We start from the raw sequence: 19,620 nt of genomic DNA, 5'->3' as shown, positions 1-19,620 counted from the left end.
ATTGGGTTGTAATGATTGTGTTGTTGAACTATCAAAAAAAATATGAAAAGGTAATGAATAGTTATATTTCAGCATTTTTATATCAGCAACAGTTTTCCAAGCTAAGTGTTTATACGTTTTTATTGATATATGTTTTACTAGAATTTGCCCCGAGTGGTTAATTCAACCTATTAACTAATCACGGTTTACCGATAATAACATGTTGTCAACTTCAACATAATGTTATCAATTTTTCAAAACTAAAAATGGCTTGGACCTATGCTCGAGCGTAGACCCAAGCCTTTTTTTTTTAATGAAAAAGGCCTACAATGCCGTTAATTAGCATTTGTATAAACTTGTCTTGATCAACGCTTTGTAACAATCGGCGTAGGGTAGTTTAGTCGACGCTATTTACCAAAAGACAAGATTAGCAATCAATACGGTATGTGTCACCTCACGAATTCTTTCCTTATCTATATTTTTTTAACTTGTTTTCAAGTTTTACCAGTCCTATGATGCTCTTTTACTTTCGATGCTGTTTCATGTTTCTTCCTCATTCATTATATTTTGATTCGGGTTTCCATTTCGGGTTCAAATCACATATAAGGATGACCAAACTGAATAAGATTTCTCATTGATGATTCCCAACATCGATCATTGGAAGTTGCCTAAAGAGGAAACAGAGAATCAACTGACAGTATAAAACATCCAAGACTAGGCGTGTAAAATGACTGAGCTCAGCTGCGAAGCACCACTGCTCGATCCCAACACCCCTTGAACTATTTTTTTGATGTATATCCTAATATTCAAAAGTCCAATAAGCCCCGATTATTTTTTAGTGTATATCCCAATATTCAAAAGACCAACAAACCCTGCCTAATCTAGTTCAAACCGAATCGATCCAATCTATCTTGAGCTGTTTTTGAATTACCATCGAGGTCTGTCAAGTACTCATTTCAAGGCTCAAACTCGGCTCAACATCTTACAAGGTTTAAGGAAATTAGGACTTCTTATCGACAAGATCGTAATGTATGAGAATAATTTGAGAGAAATCATTGCAAGGAAAGCGTGATTAATATGTTTCAGGGTCGTCATCAGTCATATAGAATGCGATTCGCTTAGTTATGTGCTGCAGGTACATGACATCTCCAGGAAGACAAATTGCTCGCTAACGCAATCACCAGCCATATAAATTTCCAAGGATATGAGCAAGCAAGATCCAAATATAGCTTTTTCATTCTCAAGAAGCTCAAATGAAATGCTCTTCCCAGCTCTATTCCATGCTAAACAAATGGCAGTGATCTCTTTTATGCAGTCCGATGGAACATCCCAGAACCAACCCGAAGACAGTAGATGGACAAGCAAACGGACAATATAGACATACAGACCTCCGTAAAAGTATATATTATTTCCAGGGGATGCCCGACTCTAAGCGGAATTTGCATAATTACATTATTAGGTTGAGACTGGAGAAGCAAGCCACAAAAGACAGCATTCAGTAAACAGCATTCATATAAACTGTAGCACAACAGTATAACACATATGGTACTATGTGATATTCTCAAGCTGCAGCATCAACCGCATGGTTCCCGACTTGAGTTTTCCCGAAAGTCTCAAGATATTCCTTCCTGTTCATGGGAAGATACAGCCCTCAGCCTCACTAAACAATCATGTTTAAGAACCACATGCATGCTAACATATACTTCATGGCAGAAATTTTCACTGATTACAATTATCAGCAAATACATACCTTGCAGGTAGGTGGTCGTGAGGGCGGTTGAACGGGGTCCAAATTGGATCACCGACAAACAAACGCATTGCCTGCAAAATCAAATGACGATTTGTAATCAAAACTATAAAAGTTCAAGTTATATTTCCTACAATGGACATGTCGCGTCCATATATAGGCTACATCAATGAACATTCCCACCAAGATTATTCATTGCGTGCAAAAATGGTATTATACTACACACTGAAAGAAATTTAAAGACAGATTGAATATAAAGATGGGAAGCGACAAAGCATTTAGATGACATCAACAATAGCTAAGACTTTTTCCAGATACAAGGACATGCCTCTACATCATATTATATCCTTCTTTACTATTAGCTTGTTGGACTTCATCATATTCATGCCGAGGTAATGATAAGGAGTAAAGGGACAACAATCACACAAGCGGTGAGTCATCATCGCCTTTGCGTATTTATAAAGATGCCGAAATAGAGGATACACTAGGGAGCAGTTCCTTCAAAATCACCCTGGCTGAAACGAGTAAAGACTGTAACGCATGCATAGGACACTACATTACCTTGATATAATTGTCACTATCTAAAGTGAACCGGTGATAGATTCCTGCAGGCAATACAATCATCCCACCCTTCTTCACCCATACACGAATCCACTGATCATTGCGATCCCTGACATCAAAGTAGCCTTCAAAGAAGCAAAAGTCAAAACACTGAAAATGGTTGGGGAAGTTAGGCACATTTAAATTAGAAAAGGAAACAAAGTGAACTCACCACTCCCTGCAACACAGTAGCGGATCTCCTCATCAGTGTGAAGATGCTCTTCAAAGAAGTTCTTGATCTTTTCCTCATAATTGGGGAGTTTCTCTGGGCAAACTTCACAGAAGTCCTGAAACATTATATTGCAGAGATTTTTCACTGTATTAATCAAACAATACATTCCTTCATGGGCGCCACTTCGAAGATGGACCACGCAACAATAGTTAAACAAAGTATACTGCATTCGATAGGTACCCTCAGGCTTATATGCTTCAGTGGTGTACCGTAGACTTCTAGACAACACTAGAGAGACTAGCATCAGATCAGTGGGATAAGTTGGGAACCTTACTTTACCCACTGACCCCATCAGCTAGACCAAAATATCTAAAAGTTCGGTATTTATTTTAAGTAATATTTGTCCATACAAGTAGCGACTGGACTCAGGCTAAGTCCAGTCTAACAAGTGACAACGAGGATGGAACTTGATAACAAATCCAACATATGATAAAACAGAAAAAAGCAACTGACCATGTAAGAGTATCCACGCTCCTCACGAATTTTCTTTAGCTCTTCATCTGTTTCATAGTTGTCTGCATCCAGCCTCCAGCTAAGTACTCCAAGTTCTGCAATATCAGTCCATAGTTATGCCAAGTAAGTCCAACGAACAGCACGGGTCAGAGATGACATGCTAGCAACGAGCATGTAAAGAAGCTTACCAGCAAGTTGCTCAAGTGAAAGAAACTGCTTGGGCTCACGGTGATGAGGGAGTCTTTGGTCTTCATCACTATCATCCATGTACCATGCTTGGATAACTTCCTCTCTAGGGTCCTGCTTAAGTAAAAAAGTACGGCAAAAGAATATATGGTTATTAGCTTTATTAACTCTTCCAAGGAAGCACTTAAAATGTAAACTAGGTTAGATCTGAAAGGACAAGCAGCATATCAAAGACCTAAAGAATGCTTGATAAATGCAAAAAGCAAAATCTCCAGCCATCAAGTCGTTCTGTCTTGCAAGTTTGGGGAATAAAACATGTATTGAGTGGTTGCAGTTTGAATTCGAAATAGCTTGCTAAATAAGCCTTTTCATAACGTCAATTCTTAGGTTCTAATTTCTTCTTTGTTTTTTCTGTTTTGTGGATAAGTTAGGGTTCTGATTTCTACTGGTTACGAAAATAAAAACCCCGACAAAAACTATGGAAATATCAGCAATAGGATTAGGTTCAGGGGTCACCATTCAATAAGCTATATCTGCTATTTCTCAAAGCACTAAATGGACCTCTATATAGAAATTGCGTGGGTTTTCTAATGAATTATACCCTCCAAGCAAGTTATGCTAATATAGCAGAGCTGCATAATTAAGCATCAGCCACTAGGTAAAAGGTTTTCCATGATGAGTTGGAGAACTCCATATCATCCATGCCCACCTAACAAAACACCATAGATGTTCGAAATTCCCAAACGTTCAGTATTACCACAATAGGATACAATAGCATCAAAACATAATCTCTCCTCTACGACTATCACCAACTCGCTCCATAGATACTTCTATTTACCAAAGCACATGCAGTCCGAAGATTAAACCTCCGGCTAGACACAAGCTTCCCCAATCCGAAACTAGTCCATCACCATCTCATGTTAAACCGTATAGCGACAAACCCGTATCATTATCCGGTGCTCTCAGATTGAGACAAAAGGGATTTACAAAGCAACCAAACTACATAACCTCTTAAGATCAATAAACCAATATCAATAGCTGGTGTTTTTAGCAGCACAAAGCATGCAGGAACCCGAACCAATCATCGAATCACGAATATACAGTACTCAATTCCAAGAAATTCGAAATAATTCAACAAATCCAGCAATCCATCAAAGCAGGCGATTGAAGAACTCTCTAGAGACCGTATGTCCAATTTCAGAAACCACGATCGGGACGATCGCAGATCACAACCAACCGATCTCTGTTGAATCTGAAAAGACAACGGCAAGAAAGGAGTGAGATTTGGGAGAGAGGATCTTCACCTTCTCAGGGGCACCGACCATTTTCGTCTCCGCTTCTCGGGCTACCAGCGTCTGATTTTGGGACGCCCACCAAGACTATGCCAAGTGCTGGCGATGGCGACTCTGATCTCTCATCCGACCACGGTATTTATACGTCAGACATCAATATGCATTGACCAAAATACCCCTATTCACTTGCTCCGAATGTTGGGATAAGTTCATCGAGACATTCGACGCCATGTGAAATTTTGCCAAAATCAATCCGACACCTAGGTGCGCGGTCAAGGAAAACGAAAAAGAATACCAACTCCGCGACGCTCGACGACATTTCGAAGCTGGAAATACTATCTAGAGAAATTTTCGATGATTCTATGTTTATAACGTGAGAAATACCAGCAAAATTTGACCGAATATAAAACCGCTTTTTTATACATGCGAATTATGAGTAATGATTTTTGAATGCCGTTTGTTATTTCTAGTCAAATCATCAAAGATAAAATAATAAGCCTAATCTTCTCCATCATGAATTTAATTTTCACTCAAACAATCAGGGTGCGTTTGAATTTAAATTAAACTAATTTTGATTTTAATTTTAATTTTGATTGTGAAAAATGACAAATGAGATGTGATTATAAATTTGACTTGGGAAACGTGTGTTTTTATTATGTAGTGTGTTAAGTTAAAGTTAAAATTTGATATTTGGGAAAAATAGGATATAATTCAATTCCATATTATATGCTTAATAATTTGATGATGTTCGTGCGCCACCACCTCTTACTCCCTCCCTATCTCAAAAAAATTTTTACCGATCCCACCCCGTTACGCAGCATGAGAAATCATCAATTAAATTGTAAAAAATAAAGGAAATAATTATTAATCACTCGACTTCTTGCACAGCGTGTTCCGGGACATTCGCGTATATATGTATATTTTTTAGTTAATCTTTTTGTCAAATATATTTATAGAAATGCAATATAATGATGAGTTATGGTATTTCGATTTTTTTTTTAATGAATGAGGGTCGAAGCCCAATTGTATTAAAAAAGATAATTAAATAATAAAAAGTTGAGACATAGTGACCCTCGTGACATTTCCAAACCGAACAAGATCGAGTCCGCGGGGATAGCTATTCATCCTATGAACTCCTAGAGGGAGTGTTAGCGAATAATTCGCCAACCCATCCGTGCATATATTCCCCTCGCGATATACACGTTCTAGTAAACCTGACCAGAATTTTCAGTTAATATTTTATATATTTTATATAAACATGGGTTATAGTATTTTCAGTTAAAATTTTATAAATTATTTATGAATTTATTAACTAATGATGGAAATTATGGAAAATGTATTGAGTTGATGTTTGATCCATCGCAAATTGAGCGACTGTCCTTAAAGTCTACGTGATAGGATCTTGCAAAACGAAGGAAGGCCTCTCATGAATGTCTGCATTTATTAATATTTAGTTAATATTTTTATGAAAATTAATGGTTCGATATAATACTTGTATATGTATATATTTTGCCTAAGAATGAAAAAAACTACTCAAGCATGTGTTTGAGGAAAATCTATATTGTGAGACTCTGAATTAATTACCTAGAAAAGTCTAAGCTTTTTTACATTTTATTAATTCTAGCACGAACTTTTTTTTAAACATAAAAATACAATAATTATCAATTTGATATATCAATATTAACATGCATAAACTTTTCCTTAATTTTAAATGGGAATTGCTAGCCACCAATCCCCAATCAATGTGGCCAGCGAACCTATAGGGGCAGTGGTGGCCTTCGGTGAGGCCTGCAAACCCAAATTTGAAAAATTAAAAAAGTGAATTCGAAAAATGATGGAAGGAAGGGGTTGTCGGTGGGAGCTCATCGACAGCCACCACCTCCCAATCAAGGTTATCACTTCTGTCATTATAGGGGACCCTAACTGAGGGATGGGTGGTCGCCGTTGAGGTTCCACCGATTGAAAAAAGCTGATTCCGTGCTAACATTGATATCATATTAATAGTTTGTGTATTTTTAGGTGAAGGAAAATATTTATACTAAAATTAATAAAATATTAAATATTTGAGCTTTTTTAAGAAATTAACTCGCGAGACTTCCTATGTATCATCTTCGTTAATTTGGGCCATTCATTCACTTCCTCTGGATGATGGACAAGAACAAATCCATGCTCCTATAGAAAGACTTTTGGTATCTCTCTAAGCCCGAATCACTCCAGGCCTCTCTAGTGAATAGTGTCGCCTAAACAATTACAACCATCAAACATTTTACCTACCAGATGGAAAACTAAAATGCTTAAGTAGTAGTTTTTGACCCAAATAAATTTACTTACTACGTCTAGTTGAAGTACGATCAGTGTGGTAGAAGCAATATGACATGTAGTTGAAGCTAGTTTGCCCTCTCCATCTACAAGTTTGCAGGCTCACTAAGAAAATTATAATTCATCCTAGTGGAGGAGCTGCAGAAAGAGAAGCTTGATTCAAGAGTTTTCCAATTCTATTCTGATTTTCTTTGGTGGACCTCTATCTCTTCAATGCACTACTGTTGCTGGGCTGGACACTTCTCTCTAAACCCTCTCGGAATAGAGCCCTCCTTCTAGTCTCCCCTATCGATGCATCCATCACCCTCTCCCTTCCTTCTCGATTTGTAGGTCCCAACCCCTCCACCGATGGTTGTATATATCCACCACTGGAGATCTCGGTGGTTTTTGTCCGGTCGGCCTAGTCTGGTTCAGAAACCCAGACTCTAGCTAAGATGGCGCCTCGGATCCTTGAAGATACATGCTCGATATTCTCGGATCTACTCGAATCTTCAAAGATCCAGACTTTTGTTTGGGACAATTAGCCCATCATGTGGTGTATTTCGTAAGCCATAGGGGTTACGACGTTAGTTTTTTCCATTTTTATTCCTATATTTGGCATTTTAATTATTTTGGTTCTAAATCTTTTCTCTTTTATCATTTTTATCCTCAACTTTTCATTTTCGTCCTAGAAAGAAAATCGAAAGGGAATGAGGGGTCGAGGTTGCCAATCGACTATCCCGACCCCACTGAGGTCACTAGCATCCTCCATGGGTACTAGCAACCTCGGTGGAGAGGTCGAGGTCGCCGATTGGCAGCCCCAACTCCCCTGAATCGATTGGGGACTCTGAGTTGAAGTTCGCGATCAATTCGTGGGCTGGGGTCGCCAATCAGCCACCCCGACCCCTCCACCGAGGTCGTCAGTGTCCTCCATGGATATCAGCGACCTCGGTGGAGGGGTCAGGGTCACCAATTAGCGGCCCCAACCCCTGAATCAATCGGGACTCCGAGTCAGAGTTCCCGAACAATTCGCGACCTAGGGCCGCTAATCAGCAATCCTAACCCTCCATCGAGGCTGCTAGTGACCTCTGTGGGTACCGGCAGCCTTTGTGGAGGGACTAGGGTCGTTGATTGGCGGCCCCAACCCGCAAATCAATCAGAAACTCCGACTTGGAGTCCATGATTGATTCAGGGGTTGGGGCCACCAATAGGCGACCACAACCCCTCACTGAGGTCACCAATACCCATGGAGGATGTCGGCGACCTCAATCGGTGGTCCCGACCCCTATTTCCCTTTCGATTTTCTTTTTAGGAATAAAAAAAAGGAAACTTAAGAATAAAAATGGTAAAAGAAAAAAGATTTAGAACTAAAATGATTAAAAGGCTAAAATATTAAAGACTAAAAATGAAAAAAAAAATTAACGTCGTAACTCCCTATGGCTAACGAAGTAAACCACATGGAGGCTAATTATATCTAACAAAAGCACACGGTGTAATTTGTCCCGACCTCAAACCATAAGGGGTTTCTGCACTTTTCCAAAAAAAAAAAACACTGCTGCTGCTTTCCAGCAAAGTAAAAACATAGAAGGAATTTATATATAATATATATATAAAAAATCGAAATTCGGAATGTGCGAGCTCCGTTTAAAAACCGTTAACTCCTAGTAAAATGTTATTACTTTCTCGAATCAATCCATTTGATAACCCTCGGCTCCACATTAAATTGATATTTCAATTTCAGTTCAATGAATTTTATTATATTTATTTTGAATCACATTCGACGTATTTTGATTATTCGTCGATTATTTGTATGTGATAATATATATAATTATTTTTACAAAAAAATTAAAAGATTTCTCAATATTTTGAAAGAGCTCCTCAATATAAGTGATTTTTTTTCAAGTTCAATATACCAAATGCTTATAAATATGAAACGAAAATTCTTCTTTTTTGCATCTACACTATAAATCCTCCATGTTCTGTTGCACTAATGCAAATCATAAATTTATAATATATTTTTCTATAACAATGAGTATTCGGGTTTCGCTTAACTAATTTTTGCAATCACACAATGAATTCCTAGCAAATCCATGGGACAAGTCCTCCAACCACACATGCCATCCCTTGGGTTAATATTATAAGATTATTAACTCTCTATACATATGATCTTCTCATATAATCATATGGCTTGAATATATATATATTTGTTTGCTACCATGATATTTAGTTTTTTTCGTAATTTACAGTATTTATTATGCCTACTTGATAAAATATATAATTTTTTTTATATCTATATCCATTTGTACATCATATATGTTGAATATTTAATATAGAAATTTATCGCGCAACTCGCTCCGTCAACTAGTAAGAAATAAGACTCAAAGCACTTACCAATACCAATGTTTTTCTACATGGAGATCTTTCATGAAACCTAAGTCTTAAATATCTATAAAAATACCTTTGAATTTTATGGGTTTTTTTTTTTCACTTTCTACCCCGTTGATTTTCATGGAAGAGCTAGGGAAGAGAGAAACAATGACACAGTTGATAGAATTTGAATAAATCTTTGACAAAAGTATGCCTTGAAATTTGTTTTGCCTCAGCTGATCAATTTGATGGAAGAGAGGTTATCCCATGACATGCACACAACAAACAACCTCCTACAAACGCTACGTAATGAATTTGTTCTGTAATTCCTGATATGTTGATTTCCACCAATAGATGAGAGTAAATAATTACAATGCCACAGGCAGCATTTAGGTAGACCTTGGGCAAGATATGGTACCTTGAAATTTTTACATTAAATTGACAGAGGAGATGGTCTGTCCCATAACATGCACAGCTCAGACGAGTCGAGTGACAGTCCTAAGAGCATCCACAATGTTCTCTTTTTGCCGGCCCAATTGCCTCCACGTGGCAACTGGGTCGGGCCGATTCTCTTTCCCCTAGAGTGCACGGCATCCGGCCCGATAAAGTGGGCCGAATGCCGCTGCAGCATAGTCATGCTATCTCTCTCCCCTTTTATTTTTTATTTTTATTTTCCGGAAAAAGTACAAAAATCATCATTGTAATTTAGGATCACGACAATTTGCACCATGTGTTTTTGTCAGGGACGATTAACCACCATATGATATACTCCGTTAAACATAGGTGGTTACGGTGTTAATTTTTTTTCATTTTCAGTCCTCAATTTTTAGTATTTTAATCATTTTAGTTCTAAATCTTTTTCTTTTATCATTTCTATCCTAAACTTTTCATTTTATTTCATTTTAGTCCTATAAAGAAAACCGAAATGAAAGGAGTGATTGGGGCCGCCGATTCCATCGAAATTGTCAATACCCACGAAAGACGTCGGTCAATTCGGGGTTGGGACCGCCAATCGACGACCCCAATCCCTCCACTGAGGTATCCCGTTATCTCTCTGCCCTTTTATTTTATTAGAGGACCTTTCGATGAAGGGCTATCGCATAGCAGGCCGGCCCCACCAGGCCTACTGTTGACGGCAACCTCTCTTTTTTTTAGAAATGGATTCCACAAGTCATTATTAAATGGGACTCTTCAGCCGCTGCCATTAATGACGCTCATGTGAGGTCTCCGAAATGGGATTTGAATATCTGACATTGCGACACACAGGATTTGACTTTTTGGTTGTCTTTCGTGATTAAGACGACTCAACTCCATGAAATTTGGCAAATGGAGAGGAAGAGGAAAGCCAACATGATGATGTTGTGAGACCACTATGCGAAAGGGCGATTTGTCTCGATTTGCAAGAAAGTTTTAGAGGACTCTAAGGAGAAGAAAAGACGGAAGCCGGAGCATCTGTGCATGAACAGACAACAATCCAAAATTGGAGACATGAAATGGGTTAAAAGTACACGGGCAAATGCATGAACCTTCGATCGGTAAGAGACAAATGTATGGGCAACTGCATGAATCTATAGCCAAGAATTGAATTGTTCGAACAATCGAAAAGACATTTAACCACGAGTTGACACTTTTGAAAAAAATGATATTTTGTGGGTTTTTGAAGAAGAGAAAAAGAACAAGAAGAGAGAATCACTAAAATAGAGAGGAAATGAGAAATTTGGGACCTATTTGGATTGCAAGTTAAAATTTTTAAATTTTAATTTTAACTTTAACTCAATACACTATACAATAAAAATACATATTTTTCAAGTTAAAAATTTTAAATTTAACTTTAACTCAACACACTACACAATAAAAATACACATTTTTTAAGTCAAATTTATAATCCTTTTTCATTTGCTCTTTTCCACAATTAAAATCAAAATTAAAATTTTATAACTTTAATCCTGAATCCAAACGGATATATCCTCAATTACATAGCTCTTCCTATGCATAAGAAATCGTCATAACAGATCACGCATCCCTCACTTCCTCTGACAAACTCTGACAATACTGAAAGAAATTTAACAATATAAGGAATTAAAAGTAAATGGCCATAAACATCTGTGCGTGTTCATTTATTGGGCTGAGCCTATAATGGGTTTGTCGGTCTTGACAGGTGACGTCAAAATTCTGAATGAGTTCAAGGTGATGAAGCTAGAATTTTGCTTTCCCGATAGTCTTCTTAATTCATCATCCACCCAAATGTTTTCTTCCACAAAGTGTGGACACAACGGACTTCTCCATTATTGTTATGTTTAATGTAAAGTAATTATTAATACATCCATTGAGTCAAATGATTTTCTAATTTGCATATACAGTTATGTGATTGAAGAAATATTATAGGTGTGTTTGAGTTGTCTGTCGATAACATCATGTATTATTTGCACTATCATGTATGACTGATTGCCTAATTTAAAATTCACATGTGATATTTAATTAATTGTTGAATTTCAATTACATACTAAACAAACATATAAATTTTTTTAGGTTATAATGCATACTAGGCAGAGCTACTGGTAGGATCCGATTCAAAGTTGTAACATCAACGATGATAAGTAGGTCGTATATATGATGTTTCTATTTGTATCATTAATTCTTTCTTTGGACCAATGATTCTAGCCCGCATATGGTCCAAACTAAAAGGGGACCAAAGAGAAGAAGTTGTGGTCATGACTAACGTTTTCGCCTAAAATCAAGATATTTTTCTTCTAAGTATTTTATATAGCAACCTTATTAATTCTTCCCACCACATCATTTTGTGGTAACAAGACTATTTGAGATCTTCTCATCTTGAAAATTATTATGGTGTGTTTGATTTTAGAGTTGAGTTGAGTTGAGTTTTGATTTTAATTGGGTTGTAATGATTGTGTTATTGAATTATAAGAAAAAGTATGAAAAAATAATGAATAGTTAAGAGAATTTAGTATTAAAAATTAAATTGAGTATAATGGAGGTGTATGTGAATTTATGTATGGGCTCTACATTTTTTATTTTAAAGAGTTAATTTTTATTGTATAATGAGTAGAGTTAAAGTTAGAGTTCAAATTTTAAAATTCGATTGCGAAATCAAACGGAATATACTTTTTATTTTATTTTAGAATCTTCATTTCCTAAAGCCTTGCACATGTATTTTCAGCGGAAATCTTAAAAGGAAGTCAAAATTGGCAGAGGCAAATAATTTTGTAAGTATATCCTTGTATTTTCAATAATTTTCTTTCTCTTTGCTATATTTAACAAAAACCAACTAGTTACTATTCAAGCGATTCGACGTTTGTCCTTCAAGTGATATCTCGGTTCAATCATGCGAGGAGAAAAAAAACTATAATTAGAAGAATTTTACCCGCTACACCCACCCCACTGGATCTGAACTAGTCGGGGAAACGTTAAACATATTAATGCCAATGATTGTACCAAAAAAATAGTAAAATAAAACTCTTCTCAATTAACCCTTCAACAAGACCTTGCTAAGACAGGAGGGGAAAAGAATATGAGGGGCTGCCAATAGCAGTGGCCGGTGCATACTGATCCGAGGGTAATTCTGTCAAAGTGACAAAAAGTCGAAGCCAGCAATGTTCTGCCTTTTCTACCCTTTACATCTTCTTTACAATGTCCAATTTGGCTAGGATTTTCTCGAGTCAAACTTGGACATTTAGAGAGGGAGAAAACGATGATTCACATTCGTTCTTAAACTGCACATTATCTACATAAAATTCCTTGCTTGTCAATCAACAGACCCGACATCAGCCGCTACAATTCGAATCGACTTGAAACAAGAGACTCTGAAACAAGTGGGACTAACAATGATTCCCGAGAGAACGGTCGCCTCGGCCGATGTAAGTTCTTACACACTAGCTTATGAAAAAGAAATGAAAATTTTCTTAGACTAGTATCACTGCCCAGAGCTTGGCATAGGAGGACATTAAGTGGAAGGGCAGACACGAAAATAGATAACAGAATCTCAGTCCACCGAATTAAATTAATTCAACTCATCATAGTGATAAGATAAAGAAAAAAGCCTTACAACTTAGCAGCAAACTTCTAGAATATACAAAATCGGCCCGTCGAGCTTCCTGCTCCACGATAATTGATCCTCCTCAAAAGGCTCCCTCTCAACCAAAAATAGGGCAGAAACCAATGCCTCAGACCCAGAGCCCACACCAAGATCCTCACTGATTTTTCTTCCCTACCAACGCTTATTAGAGGCAATAGCTATAGTTTCTCAGCAAGAGAAACGATCACTCAGCTTCACATGCTGTTTCACTTATGAGGCTTCTTATGCCTTAAATACCTGCACTAGAACAAAAAAAAAAGACAGAAAATGCTGTTCGCATCAAATTCTAACAAATACCTGCAAAAATCGAGTAAGGAACAGCAAATGGAAGTAAACAGTGACAACGAGTGCATCTCGTTCTTCAAGAACAAATATTGGATCAACATGCGGCAGGAAAAACTAGCTAATGACAGCCACGCATTTCCTATTTCCTTTTATTTTTCTGCCAACAAATCATTCCCATGATGAAGAGCAATTACTCATTGGCTCACCTGAAAGAGAAGCAAAGAAAGCTGGACTCTGAAAGTTCTTCCAAGAGTCCCCAGTTAGACAAACCCCTCCACGTGAGCCTATGAATAATTGGGCTATGATTTGTTGGCCGAATAATAAACCAAGTTACTGGGCCGTTATAACAGGAGTTCTTGGTTTAATTCAATGCATTGTTTTTGTCGAAGGTTGTGGCTTGTGGGAGAAGAGACGGAAAATTTTCCTTCCCCCTCCCCCAGCCCCTTCTCTTCTGCTGGTTTGAGCATCAAATTACAATGCACAGTCTAATCTACATTATCCTAGGATGTCTCAACCATCTAAAGGTTTCAACCGCTGGCAGTTAAAACATGCACAGTCAATTTAACAAAGTACCTTCTTCATTAAGATCAACAGAGAGACTAACAAGGTTTGATCCTTGTGCTACTCCAGGTTGTGGCGGAGAACTTCTACTGCTGCTCTTCCTGAACTGGCCATTCGAAATAGGTGTCTTTACTTGATGGTTCAAGTATATCTCTAGGTTGGATGAGACTGGACCCGCATCCTTCCTGACTTTAAATCTTCCCCTGATAGATAGAAAAGCAGAGACAAGGAAAATAAGTAGATGAGAGCTCATGTACTATATCAATTATTGTAAGGATAAAAGTTGCACCACTAAAAATTGTTCCAGAAATAATTGCTGAGTCGCTTCTGGTACCTGTCTTTTCGCTTCTCGAGATACCTCTGCAACAAGACTTTTCTGTTCAGCTGGCCCTCCACATCTGAAGAAAGATCAACCATATAAAGGGTATAAGCCATAGGCGTCCGTGTTCATTGGCTTAGGAAAACCCAACTACTATGAGTACTGTATCAAGTCAAGTTCTTGTATTATAGAGCAGATGCAGTGAAGACCACGTACAATGTAGCTAAATAATGTTAATATCATCTCCAAATACTGATCCACTATCAATGAAGTTCCAGTCGAAACGTCCAACCTCTTACCTAGGTCCCGAGGAAGGCTGCCTCTCCCCAGATAGTGCGGTGAAAATTCAGTCATCTTCTCTGAGCAATCAAATCAAAATCCTCACATCAATAACTCCAAGTGAAACAGACATTTGTCTTATCCTGAGTCCATAATATACAGGATTTTGTCTAGTCATAGATGGCAAGCTGAACTTGAAACCTTATGGTCTGATTCATGCAGCAGAATGGAGAGGAATGCAATTCCATGGCATTACACTTTGGATTGCTACTCCATTTGGTTCAATGATCATTCCATTATACCAAACAAATGGGCGCTAAGAGAGATTGCATGACGCGAGGTAAGTGTCTTCTGATTGTGAGAAAGAATACCTATTTGTGTGGCATGAGAAGCAATCGCTGCAACTGGGGATGAAGGACCGAGTCTGTCGTTCATAGCATGTACACGACAGGGAAAGGACAAAACTGGGGCTGTTCCATTAATAGAATCATCCTGTGGCAAATGGACTGGACTGGCTGCCAGCTGCATAATACTTCGTGCCTGCAAATTGATACATGGATGAAATAGAAAACTTTGGCACGAATAAGCCAATTTTTTTAGGCATCATAATCATAACCAAAAGAGAACTTCATTACCCTGTCAGGTGAGACTCCATCATACACATTGACCTGACCGCAGTAGAAAATCGTCATCTGCCCAACTGCTTCCTCAGCAGCACCAGTACTTCTGCCACCAAAAATTTCAAATCTTCTTTTAGAAAAAATTTTCCAACAAATATTTCCTTGTTAAAAACCTATGCATACATGCTCTCCTCAGCAACCTGAAAAGGTGGGACTGACTTCTCATTTTCTACAATAGGTAATCAGTGATTAGCGGGAACCTTAGTTAAGATGTCATTCAAATAAGTAATAGATGACACTAGCTCCTTTAGTGAAGAAATGCAGATTGACGATTATTCAGGCTAAAAGGCAGGTGTTGTCCATCTCTTCAACACTTTGCCGGACTGATCCACGGTAAGGGACAGAAAGGAAAGGGAGGTGCAGGGGATGAAATTGGTTGACCTTGTTTGGATGATTTACCCCAGGAGACGAGGAAAAGAGAATCCTTTATTTGGAAGTTGAGAGGAAGCAAAAGGAAAGGGGGAAAAAAAATAAAAATAAAAGATCCTTTCTACTTTCTCCCCGGACGAGCCATATATTTTCCCACCCAACCCCTCCTCCCCACCGGCCCAGCCCCGCCGCCCTCCCCCCTCAATCTAAAAAACTGATAACCAAAAAAGAAGTGCTATGTCCCCGTATCCCTCCATCCAAACCAAGCAAAAATGCTTACAGCAATAAACTATGAATCAATTAAATGACAACAGCACAGTGCAAAACATGGAATAGAGCATATTATACATCTCCGAATAATCTGGGATTTCCTCAAACTAATTACTTGGAACATCTATCATCTATGCCATGCGACTGCCCGTCAAGTAATGAATTTCCAATTAACTAACTATAACACATTCTCCCCAGCAGATATGTAACATAAAAAGGGAGCTGAATAAACATGCGATAGACTTCAAAAGTCCAGGCTCCCAGTTAATCAGAATATGAAGTACCAATAAAGGCACAACCATGGTGTGAGTCTCGAATTAGATTGCTTGTAGAAAAGCTAATCACAAGACAACCACATTATCCAATTAATGACCCAGCAAGAGACTTAAATAAGCACTAATCGACTGAAAGAACTACTGCACGTTTCAACAAAAAAACAACAAAACAGATTTTCCACCTGGGACTAGCGGCCCTCTTATCCATCTCCATAGGCGATGAAGGTGCATCCTGTGGTGGCACTGGTTCCAGAGGGTCCCTACGTCGATACGGGATAATTTCCTCAGCTGACTCGACTGCATTGGCAGCAGCACTGAGCTCCTTTCCGGAGTCACCCGAGTTCGAATTTGCCTGCAATTACCGAGTGGAATTGACCCCAGAGTGAAAGAGATTTCAGTAATGTGACATAATCTTAAGTCAAAGTCTTTATAACAAAAACCAAGGCTTCAACAGGCAAGAGCTTATTACAGCCACACTTCACAAACCAGGAATTGACCCCAGAGTGAAAGAGATTTCAGTAATGTGACATAATCTTAAGTCAAAGCAGAGTCTTTATAACAAAAACCAAGGCTTCAACAGGCAAGAGCTTATTACAGCTCATATATAAAAAAACCGACCACGTTGTCTTTTTTAATGGTTTCTTGTCTGATGCTTACAGCGGATTTTCAGCTGCATTTTGAGCAATTAACAATTTGGGGAGAAACCCTTGTCATGTTCCTGCCATTAAATTCACCGGGAAACCGGAAATTCCCTTACCCGGGGCAGGTTTTCCTCTGCAGCGGCGGCGGAGACCACAATCTTCCTGAGGGTGGCCCGGGCGCCGGAGTCGTCGTCACCGCCGCCCTCGAGTAACGCCTTGAGGGAGATGACCTGCTGGATCGCCTGGGACTTGTTCCACGAGGGCCGTCGCATCCCTGAAGCCCCACGCGTCAGAGGGCCATTGGCCGTAAGAAACCCCCAAAAGGAACGGCGGGAGAGAGAGACACAGAGAGAGAGAGAGAGAGAGAGAGAGAGAGAGAGAGGACAAGGGAAGAATTAGAGCTGACCTTTGTCCTTGAGGAACTTGCGGCAGTCCTCGCGGGTGAGCTGGGAAATGTCGTCCTCGGTGAGCTGGGCGAGGGGCTTGTCGAGGATCGACCGGACCGACGTCATGCCGGCGGCGGCCCCTCTCCGATTGCCTCAGATCCGCTGGCGGGGGAGGGTGCGAAGTTGCCGAAATGGGCGGTCAGGGCCCCACCGCCGGGGTCCGGGCTACTGCGCCGAGGAAGGAGAAGGAGAGGGCCGTGCGGGTGCGGCTATCAGCAGCGGCGGATCACCGAGCATCGGAGGGTAGCCGGTGGTGGTAGCGAGGAAGAGAGAGGGAGAGAGTTGTAGAGAGAGAAAGAGCAGGGGAGAGAGAGAAGAGAGAGAGAGTGTGTGAGTGAGGGGGGTGGGGGGGGGGGGGGGGAAGGGAAGGCTGCACCCTAGAGTGCCACGTAGCCATCAGTCTGAATTATTGTTTAATATTTTTTTTATTTTTTGGGGGGTGAAATCAAATTATCAAAACGCAAATCCATAATATCTAAGAGGCGGCAGGGGAGTAGTTAATTATCAAAATCACAGACAAATTGATTTTTTTATTATTAGTTAATTAATTAATTTTTATTTGTGTTGTTTTATTGGGATTCGTGTTGTGTGTTGGCCTTTATTCTTTGGTGTCCCCCTGTGCCAAGGGGCTTTGACTCAGGTCACTGTTTGCCCTCTCCCTCTTATATTTTCTAGACAAAAAGTTGCAAAGGGTTTCCCTATCCATTAGTTAAAAAAAGTAAACACTATCACTATAAATTATTAATGAAAAACTTGAAAGGGAGTTTAGCATTGTACACGTCCACAATGGAGAGCTTTCATGATCGATTTTTATTGGTGTGACCGACTCATGTTTTTTTTTTTTAACTGAAGTAAAAAATAACTATCAATATGTATTGATATTGATCTAGATAGCATTGAATTTTTACTATTTATACGAATTTGATCCTATTTTCAGTTAAAAGTTCAAGTTTATTAGTGTTAGTATTCAAGTCAATATAAATCCATTATATTACTTTTGATTTTTTTCTTGTGAAATTCTCAATCTCAACAGATAATCTGGCACTTTTTCTCCTAAAAAAGCTTTTCGTTCGAAATTTTGGATGTAAGTCTCATGTGTACTAACAAAATCGTAGAAAATTCACTCCTATTGAACATGCTCAAAAAGAAGGAAGAATAAAGTGCGGTCGCGAACCACTTGAGAAGAGTATAGCTAAACTAGCGAGTGGCTTCTTAGCCCATGGTCTGCCTCAATGAACTAGTCTCGCATCCCTAATAATCAAGCTATGATCAGTTTAAAATAGGTCATCGAAGTACCTTAGAACCGTCCCTTTACTCTAGACACCTGTCTCTTTTGAATTATTGTTACAATTACCGCTATCTTTTCTTAGGAGGAAGGCCATATTGACTTAATAATCATCGGTAAAATTTCCGTTTAACTTCTGTCAGATGAAGAATCAGCGAAGGAAGAGATCAATGAAAGCCCATCTTGAAATGACGTAAGCGATTGCTTTCGTTCATGACATCAAACTTTTAAACAATTCATCAGTGGCTCAAGAGCTTCCATTCTATCAAGAATAGATGGCTAAGTTAATCCGAAGAGCTATACTCCTTATTAACTTGACACCTCAAACTACACAGTTAAGATCTATTAGACATTCAAATATCACATTAATAAAAAAATACTACCAAAGCAACCGACATATAGTAATCAATATAGTGAGGCTTGTTCTCGACATTATACTTTTTCTAAGAAACAGTTGCTCTTTTCAATTACAAAGCAAGGGTCTCTCGTTATCAAAACCAAATCAACCAACATCAAGCTATTAATATTATCCATATGTATTAAGAAAGTAACACTTGGGCAATTGATTGGAGAGAAAACAACATCATATAGCACATATTTTACCCAATTTTAAGGGCAAATTACAAAAAAAAATCCAAATTTTGTAAAATGTCTCAGTTTTGTCCTAAATTTTATTTTGTAACAAAAAAAACTATAAGTTTTCTAAAATGTCTCAAAAATGACCTCCGTTATAACTTCCGTCAATTTTTGCCTACGTGTGACCTACGTGGACTGTTAAAGGGACCCACTAGCCTACGTGTGACCTACGTGGACTATTAAAGGAACCCACCATCAGCAGCAAAAATTGACGGAAGTTATAACGGATGTCATTTTTGAGACATTTTAGAAAACTTATGGTTTTTTTTGTTACAAAACAAAATTTAGGACAAAATTGAGACATTTTACAAAACTTGAGTTTTTTTC

General features: G+C 38.5%; 2 protein-coding genes across 3 annotated transcripts; both read right to left on the bottom strand.

Moving 5' to 3' along the window:
* Positions 1-1,186: 1,186 nt before the first annotated feature.
* On the bottom strand, positions 1,187-4,657 carry LOC116208406 (1,2-dihydroxy-3-keto-5-methylthiopentene dioxygenase 2). Its single transcript, XM_031541818.1, has 7 exons — positions 4,502-4,657; positions 3,200-3,311; positions 3,012-3,106; positions 2,499-2,613; positions 2,288-2,412; positions 1,730-1,800; positions 1,187-1,607 (listed from the first exon to the last, which is right to left on the bottom strand). Exons 1-7 carry the CDS (start codon positions 4,520-4,522, stop codon positions 1,541-1,543), a joined length of 606 nt encoding a protein of 201 aa, XP_031397678.1. The 5' UTR covers positions 4,523-4,657; the 3' UTR covers positions 1,187-1,540.
* Positions 4,658-12,917: 8,260 nt separating this feature from the next.
* LOC116208925 (protein TIFY 4B) lies at positions 12,918-17,716 on the bottom strand. Of its 2 annotated transcripts, none has more exons than XM_031542500.1 (9): positions 17,333-17,716; positions 17,043-17,200; positions 16,468-16,637; positions 15,327-15,417; positions 15,063-15,231; positions 14,712-14,771; positions 14,428-14,491; positions 14,106-14,296; positions 12,918-13,489 (listed from the first exon to the last, which is right to left on the bottom strand). In XM_031542500.1, the coding sequence occupies exons 1-9, from the start codon at positions 17,436-17,438 to the stop codon at positions 13,470-13,472; spliced, it is 1,029 nt and encodes a 342-aa protein (XP_031398360.1). In that variant the 5' UTR covers positions 17,439-17,716; the 3' UTR covers positions 12,918-13,469. The 2 variants fall into 2 exon arrangements, with proteins under 2 accessions (XP_031398360.1, XP_031398361.1); XM_031542501.1 differs by having other exon boundaries at positions 12,918-13,484.
* Positions 17,717-19,620: the final 1,904 nt, after the last annotated feature.

This window comes from Punica granatum, chromosome 5 (genome assembly GCF_007655135.1).
Source record: "Punica granatum isolate Tunisia-2019 chromosome 5, ASM765513v2, whole genome shotgun sequence".
Taxonomy (NCBI): Eukaryota; Viridiplantae; Streptophyta; class Magnoliopsida; order Myrtales; family Lythraceae; genus Punica; species Punica granatum.
The sequence above is the reverse complement of the archived record's forward strand: the minus strand, read 5'-3'. Positions and strand labels throughout refer to the sequence as shown.